The sequence below is a fragment of the Antechinus flavipes genome, chromosome 6 (genome assembly GCF_016432865.1).
Source record: "Antechinus flavipes isolate AdamAnt ecotype Samford, QLD, Australia chromosome 6, AdamAnt_v2, whole genome shotgun sequence".
NCBI classification, from domain to species: Eukaryota; Metazoa; Chordata; class Mammalia; order Dasyuromorphia; family Dasyuridae; genus Antechinus; species Antechinus flavipes.
In genome coordinates this window covers 1,508,535-1,520,763 of record NC_067403.1, presented here as the reverse complement: position 1 = coordinate 1,520,763, position 12,229 = coordinate 1,508,535, and the positions used below count along the sequence as shown (strand labels likewise).

Genomic DNA, 12,229 nt, shown 5'->3' with positions numbered 1-12,229 from the left:
TCCTTCCTTCCTCCCTGCCATCCCTGAGATGGCAGACAATTTGATATTGGTTATATATGTATCATCATGTAAACCATATTTCCACATTAATCAAATTGTATAAAGAGAAATAGAAGAAAAGGAAAAAAAAACATGAAAGCAATAAGGCAAAAACTATATGCTGCAATCTGCCTTCAGTCCCCATATTTCTCTGGCTGTGGATGGCATTTTCCATCCCAGGATTATTGGAATTGTCTTGGATCACTGTATTGCTGACAAAAGCTAATCTATCATTGTTGATTATCACAGAATCTTGCTGCTACTGTGTACAATGTTTGCCTGGTTCTGTTCACTTCCCTCTGCACCACTTTATGTTAAGTCTTTTGAGGTTTTTCTGAAATTTGCTTGCTCATCATTTCTTAGCATATAATAGCATAACATTACATATAGCACAGCTTGTCCAGCCATTCTCAAATCACGGACATCCCTTTAATTTCCATTTTTTGACACTACAAAAAACCAAACAACTAAACAAACAAAAAAAAAAAAAACCAAACAAAACAACAAATCGGTATGAACCTTGTTTATATGCAGAGGTCTCCTCTATCTCTCCCCTTTTAAAAATTTCTTTCAGATACAGATCTCGAAGTGCTATTGCTGGGTCAAAGAATATGGACAGTTTGGTTAAGAGCTCCAAATTGGAAAGCTGAGTCTTTTTAATACATATCTTTCAGTTGAAAAGAGGTATTTTTCCCCCCACCCAGGTATCATCATGTCTTTTTGTGATTGTCACTTTATTTGTTCTCTCACTGAGATTTTGATCATGGACCACTCTCACGTTTTATACGGGGCCATTTAGGTTAAAAGCACAGCCTCTACAGTAGGTTTGCACGAGCAAATTAAGCCGATCAAAGGAATCTGTCAGCTTGCTCCTGCCGCCTTTGTGCAGCAATCCCTCTGTGTGAATTGCTTAGTCTTTAATCTTGTTTATTCCCGGCAAGAAGCAAATTGTTTGTCACTTTAATGAATCCTGCCTCAGCTGAAATATGGCACGTCAAGGGGAGCAGCTGCAGGGAAGAGGGGCTCCCACCTTCCTTCTCCCCACTTTTTATTCCTTCTTTTACTTCAATCTTTTCTGCTTTTCCCTTTCTCTTCTTTTGTTCTTTCTCATTCCTCCTAAATGCACACAAAAGTCCACAATGGGGCTTACTGTCTTTAGTGGACTAAGATACGGTCCCTAGCATCTTTGGGCAGAAAGAACCCCGCTCTTTGAAGTGAGCCAGCCTCTTCCTGGCCAGTATGTCATGTTGGTATGTGACAAGAGAATGATAAGATTATTTGAACTAATTCCAAGGGTTAGTGTCTCAAAGATCAACTAAGATCATATGTGTGAGTCTTATCCAAATAGTAAGATTAAAATTAAGCTCAATGAATATAATTGATTCTTGCTTTTATCATTAATAAGAACAGATCAGACAATTTAGAGTTGGATTCAGATCAGCTTCTCCAACCTTTTTACTTTCCAGAGGAGGCAGCTGAGCCCCAAAAAGGGAAAGTGATTTGTCCAAGGTCATGTAGACAGTGACCAAGATTGAACCAAGAATCCTGCTAATGATTTACATGTCTCTAGCACTTTAGGGCTTATTTAAACACTGTGTTCCCAGAAATTTGTGGTAGTGTGACCTACCAGGATGATTACTTGGATCAGATATCCACTTTCCCTCCCTCGGGCCTCAGTTTTATTCTCTTGCAATGAGACCACTTAACTCGGCTCTCTTCCAACACAAACCCCAGTGAAATAAATCAGTAATCAGTCCTGGTATAGTTTTATCCATTTTACAGATGATAAAACAGAGGCTCAGAGAATACTAATGAGTGTCCCAAATTCTCTTTGCTAACAAGCATCAGATTTGGGACTCATACTTGGGTTTCCTGCCCCCTGTGTTTTGCTCCTTCTACTACATCTCACTGCCTTTGTTCTTATATGTAATATATTCTCACAATCTATTTTTAGACTGGTGATATGTGTTGCTTATGGTTGAGAGTCCTGTCAGAGAGAGGATTGCTGTGTGATGTGACCTTAGTTTGGTAACTGCCTAAGTAAATAAGTCTTTATTGCCTCATAAACCACACAGCCAATCTCTAACTATCAAGAATGCCAAAAGAGTGCCATTATTCATAAAAATACATTTTAGTGGAACCCGGGAGTCTGTGTCCAATATGATTCATTCCTTTTAAGAGTTGTTGATTCTTAGTTTTTGCTTCCAGGATGCTCTTCTGATACCCCAATTTCTCCTGGCCCTCACAGTCCATACTGCAGCCTCTGGCCCAGCTCACTGTTTTGACATTCCCCAGAACTCTTCCCTCTTCTGTTTTCCTCACTTATTTACCTCATTTTCCCCTGTTGAAATCTTTGTCTTTTCCCAGAAGCCCATGTTCTCTCTGCCCCCTCTGTCTACTCCCACTTCCCAACTTGAAGCATCAGCATCCAGTGGTCAACAGAGAGGCTTTTAGGAATTCTCTAACCTGACCCCTTTGTTAATAATAATAATAAAAGTTATATAGCACTTAAGATTTGCAAAGTGCTTTGTAAACACAGTCTAATTCAATCTGTACAGCAACCCTGGGAAGTAGGTACTATTTTCCCCTCTCCTCTCCTCTGCCTGCCTTGGTATCTTAAACTGTAAAATGAGGATAATAATACCATTCATCTCCCAAGGTCATTGTAAAGATCTAGTGAGATACTTAATGATACTTAATAATTGCTTGTTTCCCCCTTTCCTTCCTTTAGGGGTAAGGAAAGTAAGGCAAACAAAGGTGAAATGACTTGTCTAGGGAAACAAAGCAACTAAGTCTGAGGCAAAATTTGAACTCAGTTCTTCCTGAGTCCAGGACAGCAATCTACTCTTTGTGCTTCCCTGCTGCCTCAAATGAAACAATTAATGGTTCAGAAATATTAAGTAACCTGGGTCTCCTGACTGCCAATCCAGTGTTTTTCCCCCTCTTCTCCTCACTGGCTCCTCACTCATCAGAATTTTATTTCATGTTCTCTCTGCACTTATCATAATTTAATTTTTGTTATAATTACTAGCAAAGGCTCTGTTTTAGTTCATGTTGACATCATTCACAAGGTATATTAACATGAGAACTTTATTGATCATTTATGTACTTCTTTGTGAGTTTATTCATGCATTTATTCAATCATTCATCCATTTACATATTCACATATCCATTTACTTATCCATTTATTTATTTTACATAGACAACTTAACAAATACTTGTTGAATTAATGCCCATAGAGAGTTGTATGCCATTCTTTAATCATTTCCTGTTTATTGAGCTTATTTAAAAAAAAAATCTTTGACTATGGAAAAGCCCATTATTTCCTTCTCTTTAGAAGCAGCCTGGGATAGTGGGAAGGGCATGGGCGATGGAATCAAAGACCTTGATTCCCAGTCCGGCTCTTATACTACTCATAAGGCTAGATGCAAATCAACTGATCATGAGGAGATCCATCTTTGTTCTCATTTGTAAAATGGAGATGATAATATGATCTGCCTCCATGAGCTGGTTTGAAGAAAGCACTTTGTGAATCAGAAGGTGCTTTAGAAATGTGATCTCTTTTTTTCTCCCATGTTCCTCTCAGTACCTAAAGCAAGGCCTCTCAACATATGGAATGAATCTGGGTTCCTTCATCCATCATTCTTAGAAGTCTGCTTTTACATTCATAGAATAAATGAATAGAACAACAAAGGAAACTAGTAATAAATACAACTGCTTTTTATTTTAAAAATGAGAATTTTTGGCCTAAGAACACAGCATCTATACATGTACATACACACGCACACACACATACACACACACACACATATATATGTATATGTATGTATCTATCTATCTATATCTATGAGACACATGTTGACTTAGTTTTAAAATGTAATTTTTTTCTGTTTTATTGTGTTTTTTTTTAATTTTGCTAAATATCTCTCAATATCATTTGAATGATTTGAGTATGTTTTTGGTCACATGCAGTACATGGTCAAGAGCTTAATGCTTCTGGACCAGATGACCTCTCACTTTCCCTTCCAACTTTGAAATTCTTCCCTTTGGGATTTTTCCTTTTTTGCATCCAAATCATTGGGGTTGAAATATATATTCTACAAAAACATCTAACACCAAGGCTGAAAAATGCTGTGGCTCAGCGAGAGTTGCCAGAATGACAGTGGAGCAAAAACAGATGAGAAAAATAAATAATTCACTGATTACACCAAAAATAATTATAATCTTACTACAGAATCCATTAAGGGGAAAACAGAATTAGCTTAGAAAAGCTGTCACATATTCTCCCCACTGAAAAGCAATTTGTTATAATGCAGATATGAAGAAAGAATTTTAGAAATAGAAAATGAGGTGTTGTATAAACAGCATGGAGCTTTACAAAGAACACTGGGCAGAAAATCCGATTCAGGTTTCCATCCCGGCTATATCTTCAATAGGTTAGACAAATAACTATCTCTCTTAGAAAATAGAAGAATATCTTGTACCTGCAAAAACACATCATTGCAAAACATCTAGAAGTCAAAGCTGAATCAGTAATTCAGTAATGGTTTTTTAGCACCTCTAACTTTAGTCAAATCAGCCACTGAGAGATCTTTCTTGTTATCATTGTCTGTGTTATTGTTTCCATTCCCTTTTTGAGATCTGGGTTTTTTTTTTCCCCAAACCGGTAACATGAAACAATTATCTTTCAGAATTTGTTCAGCGAGGTAAGGACCTAATTAAGACTTCTCTGACTCGTCGGGAGGCAGTGATAGAAAAGATGAGTTTGGCTCACAAACAAGAGAGAGTACATCTCCTTGGAAAAGCACAGAAGATGACTGACCCTGGTGAGGTAATTAAGGTAATGTCTTCCTACTGACTTCTTGGAAAATGATATTTGTTGTCAATCAAACCACCCAAAACAGGTTTCCAGAGCTGGATCAGCTGGGGCCATGAACAATCAAGAGTGACACCCCCTGAAAGAACCACCAACATGTCCCTGGACCTCCTCTCATTATTTATTGACAGCTGAACACTCAACAGAGTAATGGGCAATCAGTGTTGTTTAGAGTTTCCATGGAATGAATATGCACCTCCAACAAAATAAACTTCCCTATGCTCCCAATGGCATAAAATGAGCCTCAGAGCATTTAAGATGCCATCCAGTCTCTTGTTTTTTCCATTAAATATTATATATCTAGATATTGATGTAAAATAGATATAAATATTAAAGAATTTTTAAAAATGAAGAACTTGAAAGTCAAAACTTGGGTTAAGTGTTATGGGCCAGAACTCTGTACTTGAAACAAGGATTCTTACGTGGTGGAATTGATAAATACAGTGGTTATCTAGTTTAGCATGGTGATTAATAGTTCTCTAGTCCAGAACGTGTACTTAGTAATTAATATAGTTCTACAAGATTCACACCTATGATAATGTAATTAGAATAAAGCATATAAGCCAGGAGGAATGCAGAGACAGATTCATTCCATCATCCACCGAGGGCACAAGCCTCGCGACTCAGAGGACTTCATTCACCTCATCTCACACCACCGTGGTGGCTGGCCTCCTGCGCTTCCTCCATGGAGATGGAGGCCGATTTGAAAGGACCTCCAGAAAGCTGCCCAGTCCCGGGCAAGGAGACAAGACTTTGAAGGAGACAAAAAAGACTTTTAGACTTTAACACTTGGCTATTCTTGTGGTGATTAGAAGAACTGAAGAAGGCTAGTCCCAAAACCTCCAGAAAATCAACAAGAACACTACAGTTAAGAACTACTTGCCGGGTTTGGAACCTTAGGCAAGGTTTCTTTTTTATCCCTCAATAAAATGAGAGATTTGAAATACGTAATCTGCAAAGTTCCTTCCAGCTTTGGCATTCTATGTTCTGGGGTCTGTTCTATGTGACAGTCTCTACGGTGTCTTCCAGCACTAAAGTTGTTGCTTCTTTGATCTCTTTCAACTCGGACATATTGCTATTCTGTGACTATCCTTGTGCCTGTTGTGTCAGTAAGTCAATATATATTGATTAAGTCCTGTGATGTGCCAGACCTGGGTTAACTGTCAGCTAAACAAAGTCAGGCAAGGGAAAGTCATCCGTCCTCATGTTTGTAATCATTGCCAAATGGGGGTGACAACATGCAAACAATTGTGTACAAACAAGCTTTTCACAGGGTAGGTTGGAAATCATTAACAGAGGGAAGGAACCAGAATTAAAGAGAATCTGGAAAGGCAGGAAGTTAGTTGGAGTTTTAAAGAAGCCAGGGAACTAGGAGGCAGAGATGAGGAAAAAGAGCAGTACAGATTTGCAGGACATCTGGAGTAACTCAACCATCTTCTGAAAGAAAGAACTTAAAGATGGATAATTCTAGTTTTTATCAATGTTAGAGTCACTGATCTATGGGTAGGACCTTCAATGCCACACAATAGAGTAACAAGTTAGGGGTTTAGATGCAACTTAATTACCTTAACATCACAAGGGGACAGTGATGAATCACTGATGTAGAAACTCTGGGTGAGGAAAGTGTCTCTCCCAATGAAGACACCAACTTCTTTTCAGTTTACAGTCTTAGTAACTGGCTCAAGTGATCTCTAACTATTAGGGAGGGAGTTAAAATCTAAGATTTTAGTAAAGAGTCTAATTGATTCCCACCATCCTAATAAGAAGGCATAACTTAAAGCACATTGGATTTGGAACAAGAGACTTGGCTACAAATCCCAGGTCCAACTTTACCTATGCCCATCTAGGAATACTCTGCCTTTTGTTCACTCGAGGGAGCTCATGCAGGATAGTGGAGTATCCAGTTAAGATGAGGACTGAATCAAGGGACCAAAGATGTTTACTTCAGAGAACAGAAGAGCTTCTTTAAATAGGTGAAGGCCCTTTAGTCTATGTACCCCCAGAGGTCCAAAGAGGTAATGGAAGAAAACTTCAGGAAAATCCTCCTAACAGTTAAGAGAGACCCAAAAGTAGAACCGAAGGCTTCTCAAGGTGGTGAATTACCCTCACTCCAAAGCTTTAAGTAGAGTTTATCTGTTCTTGTAAAAGGGATCTTTTTAATAAAGGGGATTTTTTCCTAGCTCCAACTTGGACTAGACAGCTGGCTTGGACTAGACAGCCTTTCTGACTGAAATTCTGTGACTCTGACTTCCATTCCTTCTCACTGACTTCTCCATTCTTTGCTGCAAACATGTTAATACTCTCTGAAATCCCAAGTGTCTTCCTTAATACCTGATCGATATCAGAGTGTGTAATTCAGCCTCTCTCCCCTAATAACCAGGTACTGCTTAGAACAAGACGGAGCCCAGCATGCTGAGACTGCTGCTTCCCTGATAATTGCCAGCATGTCACCAACCTCCTGAGTTATTTTTAAATCCATCCTTCTCTTTCAAGAGCAGAAATAATGCAAGAGAATCATGACTAGTCCCAAGAACACCCATTTAAAGTGTGTGTTCCTTTCTCCCTCTCCAGCCCACCCCAATTCTCTAACAGCTTCAGTTTTAAAACATGACTCTATTGTAGTCAAATAAACCGTGTGTATTCCATCAGTTTGACTCTCAGGTCCCCTCCTGCTTTTGCAATCTTCCTGTTGGTGGCGCAGTGGCAGGTTGTGATTTCACTTGGGGAATTTGCTAATGCAATTACTATCCCTCAGCTGTAAGGCTCTATCACAAGGTCTCCAGCAAACCTGGCCTTTATAGGGCAAGAATTTATAGAGTAAGTGTTTATTGATCTGAAAAAGACAAGTAGACTATGTCACCATGTTTTATTTATTTATCTGTGGTGATGATTTGATGGCTTTCAAAGCCTACCATGTCAAACCTGGAAAGGACTTTCAAAAATAGAGTGTCATTTGGACACAAAGAACAGAGATTATTGGTGCTAGAAGGATAATTCATAAACTGACCTTCACACAGACAGCACACACCATTTAAGTACAAGGGCCTGTTAACATACAGTATGGAAAAAAAAAAAATGAAAGGTCCCTTCAAAAATAGCCCCTGGAATATCAGCTTTCAGGTGATCTAGTTCAAGACTCATTTTATAGATGAAGTGACATTCAGGTATAAGCAGTGGACAGAGTTTAAATCTGGGGACCCAGAAGCTACATTCCCAGCTCTATCCATTGCACCATGTTGTCCACCCTCCAAAGGTAATGCAGCTATTCTTATGAAGGAATGTCCAGATTTTGGAGTCGTATTTGAAATCCAGAAAGGTCAATTGGGGCTTTATAAAAGGAAAGTTTTTCCATTGGTAAGGGTTCTCCAAAAGTGCAGGAGCCTACTTCAGCAGATGGGTATATTCCCTCTCCCGAAAGGTCTTCAGGCAAAGACTGATGACCATTTTTTCTGGATGCCGTGATGCTAAAATCCTTTCTATTCTTATATGAATTACATTGAACAACCTCTGTGGTTCATCCCCACTGTGTAATTCTGGGTATATTTGCAGGCAGGCCAGCCTAAAGAGTAGAGTCACATTTCCTATTTTTAAGGAAGTCAGCAGAAGTGAAATCTGGAGACAGGCAATAATAATTCCTCTCATTTCTATGGTTTTTAAGCTTACAAAACTATTTTTGTTAGGACATATCTGTGCAAAAGATATTTCAAGTAGAATTCATTCATTTTTTACAGACAAGGAAACTGAGTCAAACGACTTGACCACAGTCATACATGATTAGTCAATGTTGAAACTAGAATACGAACCATCATCTAACTCCACTTTCTCATTGTATGGGATATTCAAAAGTTTTCTGTCTAGAACGTTCAGGCACAGACAAAGCTATCAGGCGGATTCCTTTCTCAGCACATCTTGTAAGTATAAATACCATGGGACAGACTTTACTGATGTTTTGTTCCCTTCCTTTGTGATTCTGAAAAGGGTTCTTTCAGCTGATTTCTGCTCTGAGACAGAAACTCAAGTTCTCAGAGCCAAAGATGAACGCGTGCAACTTAGAAAAGATTTAGAAAAGTGTTTTGCAGACTTGGAAAGAGAAGCCTGCTAAGAAAACCAAACCAACAGGGCCATATTTGTGAAAACAGCTTTCCACGTTCTCACTAGCAATCTCTCTTCATATTAATTTCAGGCTTATCATGAAGTCCTGGAAAAGCAGAGATTAATTCGTTATGATCTCGAAGAGGAGGATGACATTAAAACCACTGAAGCTGTCGCTGATCTCTGCCAGGTACCATCCTTTTTTGTGTGTGTGAGTAGCAAAAAATTCTGTGAATTAATATTTGTGTGATGCACTAATCGTTTCCTCCACCCCACCCCCCAGCAGTGGGCTAGAGGGGGAAATGCCTAGGACTTGGATTCAGGAAGACTAGGTTCAAGTCCCAGCTCTGAAACATTTTCTCTGGGTGGCTATGGGCACTGGTGCACTGATGCTGGTAGATTAATAATGCTTCTTGCCGCAACATGCTAGGGTTGCAAAGGGGAGAGTGTAAAGTTTAATAATGAAAAGAAAGCCACAAGAACAAAGGAGCCAAAACTGCAGCCAAGTAATAGAAGGGGATGAGTCTGGATGTGTATTAAGTAATGGAGATTGAAGATGCTGATGATGATTACCCCAAGTGTGGCCAGAGATGTGAAAATGGCCCTGTGTTGTTAACATGAGCCTCAGCTCTACTTCTGCTAATATAAATCTTTTTTTCCCTTGGAACACCCAGTGAGGTCAGTAGTGAACCACGCAGGTTTACAAGCCTCCAGGCCAGATTCAAGGCTTTTGGAGTATCTTTTGTCCTCTAACTGGCTCCACCCAGTCTCCTTAAAACATACATTCCCAAACTGATGTCATCTTATTTCCTCTTACCTAGTCTATGTTCTGGGATGTGCTGTTAAATTTTCAACAACCTAACTCCTAAAATATATATAATAAGAGACATTTAATTTAATCCACATTATTTTTGCCTTGTTTACTTCATTAAGTCTGGAATACAACCACACAGAAAATCATTCCTGATTTGTAGGTGATTTCCTATATATAAGTCTTCACACTGAAAATTTAATTATCAGCTCTCCTAAGCCAGTTACAGCTGGCTGGAGTACACCCCTGCTAGGTTGTAGGCAAACTGGCCTTTGCACAGGTTATTCTTTTTCCTTAAAAAATTATCTTGAAATATTTTGTTCCTTTCAACACAGCTCAGATGCAACTTTGTTCCTTTCCTGATACCTTCAATAATTGGGTATCTCCTTTTCCCTACCCCCCAAAAAACTTTGCCTTTATTTTGTCTACATTTTGTATAAACTTTTCTCAGTATGTATCATTTCTCTCCAGTAGACTGTCAGCTTCCTGAAGTCAAGGATTTTTTTTTTTTCACTTTTGTATCTATAGCACCCAGGAGGGTTTCTTAAAGAGGAAGGTATTTTTAAAAATGTTATATTGGACACCAACTGGAGACTTAACATATAAAATTCTGATAATATCTAAAAGTGTTCCTGGAGAAACAGGGTCACAATTAGGGAGGTTCTGAGATGCTGACAAGCCACTAGCAGGAAAGTGATACTTGTCACCTGTAAAGTGTGAGCGCAGTAGACATGATGGCCCCCACTAGGAAAAGAATTGCTCTGAGGGAGAAGTCGGGACCGTGCTACTAAAACAGCACCTTCTTCTGGTGTCGGCCAGTGCGAGACACTGGGATACAAGCAGATACCAAGTTGCAACTGATCATGTCCATCTTCTTGCTGCTCTACAGCAGGATAGAGAGAGCAGGGTAGATCAGATATCACTACCTAAAGTCATTGAGAATCACAGTTTGATTTACCATCTTATGGTTAATATATAGTGAATATTAACACGTAACACATCAAATATTACACACTGTTGTATAGTATCATTATATTATATAATATTGTGATAATCACATCATGATGTATTAAATAAATCCAAATTAAATTATATAATATGAACTAATAATAATAAATAATAACACACACATATACCCCCTACCTTGATTGGAGGTAAAGGATTCTTATTCTGCTAAATAAGGTAAAGGAATGAATACTCTATGAAGTTTGGGAGTAAACCACAATAATATTTCCAAAACTCCATGAAGCAGTGAAATTCTGCTATCTCCTAAAACGGCTCAGGGAATATAAGTCCACAAGGGCAAGATCTGGATTTTCTACAAGTCCTACCTGGGGAGTTCTATGGCTTCAGTAGGGAATTCCTGTGTGGTTCAGATTACAAACCAAAATCAGGGTGTTTCCCTCTGGTATCTGTAAGTGTTTCTGGCAGGATCGGATCGCAAATGTGATGCTGGATGTTCACTACCAGGAAAGTGATAGTCATCACCCAAAAAGTATGGGCATAGTAAAATGATGGCCAATATTAGAATATCTCTAAGGAGAAACTAAGTCAAGAAACTGATGGTAAAATGGCAGACACTAACTACCCAAGTCCCTTTTCTCTAATGAGTATTAGAGCAAGATCAGTCTCGATGTGTTTCAAGAATACCAATTTCACAATAAGGCTAAATCCTAGTTTTTGCTTAAATGAATCGAGTCAACTTGTCTCCTCAAATCAGATGATGTGTTTTCTTGGACCTGTTACATCATTTTGGTGGGAGTTCTTGAAGATCTTTATGTATTCTATATGTGTATGAGAGAGCGGTATCTTGTTAGTGGAAATAGTATTGGCTTTGGAGCTGGAAAAACTGGATTTTAGTCCCACCTTTGCTTCTTATGACCTGGATAGCTATTGGCAGGCCCATTGCTCTTCACTAAGCCTTAGTTTCCTCATCTATAAAAATTGAGGTAGCTGAGCCTTCCAGAAGCACCATTCTAGCACAATGCCTCTGTCTGCTCAGGTCTACATTTTGCTGTTGTTGAGTCATTTCAGTCAAGTCCAGCTCTCTGTGACCCCATTTAGATTTTCTTAGCAAAGATAGTATGTAGTAAGTTCACAATTTCCTTCTTCATTTCATTTCACAAATGAGAAAACTGAGGCAAAAAGGAGTCAAGTGCCTTGCCTAAGGTCACACAGCTAGTAAGTATCTGAGAGTAGTATTGAACGCAGAGCCTCCTGATTCCAGAGCTAGGGCTCCACCCACTACACTACCCAGCTTCTCAGGGTTGTGAGGCAGGCTCAGGCATCTGCCAAAAGGCAAACAAAGAGTTAGCCAGAGCCAAGGTGTAAATATGGGAGCTTCTGTTCTCTCGTTCAGACACAAAGCTGCTTCATCTATGAAACAGATTATTGAAAAGGGGGGGGCATAC

At 39.1% G+C, this 12,229-nt stretch overlaps 1 protein-coding gene across 1 annotated transcript in view; it reads left to right on the top strand.

Annotated features, from left to right (window-relative positions):
• The window catches only part of EVC (EvC ciliary complex subunit 1), a 105,511-nt gene that overhangs the window by 45,412 nt on the left and 47,870 nt on the right, over positions 1–12,229 (top strand). Inside the window, exons 10-11 of the mRNA XM_051963850.1 lie at positions 4,731–4,879; positions 9,099–9,197. Of these exons, the coding sequence (XP_051819810.1) occupies positions 4,731–4,879; positions 9,099–9,197 (248 nt within the window). The remainder of the gene's footprint in view (positions 1–4,730; positions 4,880–9,098; positions 9,198–12,229) is intronic.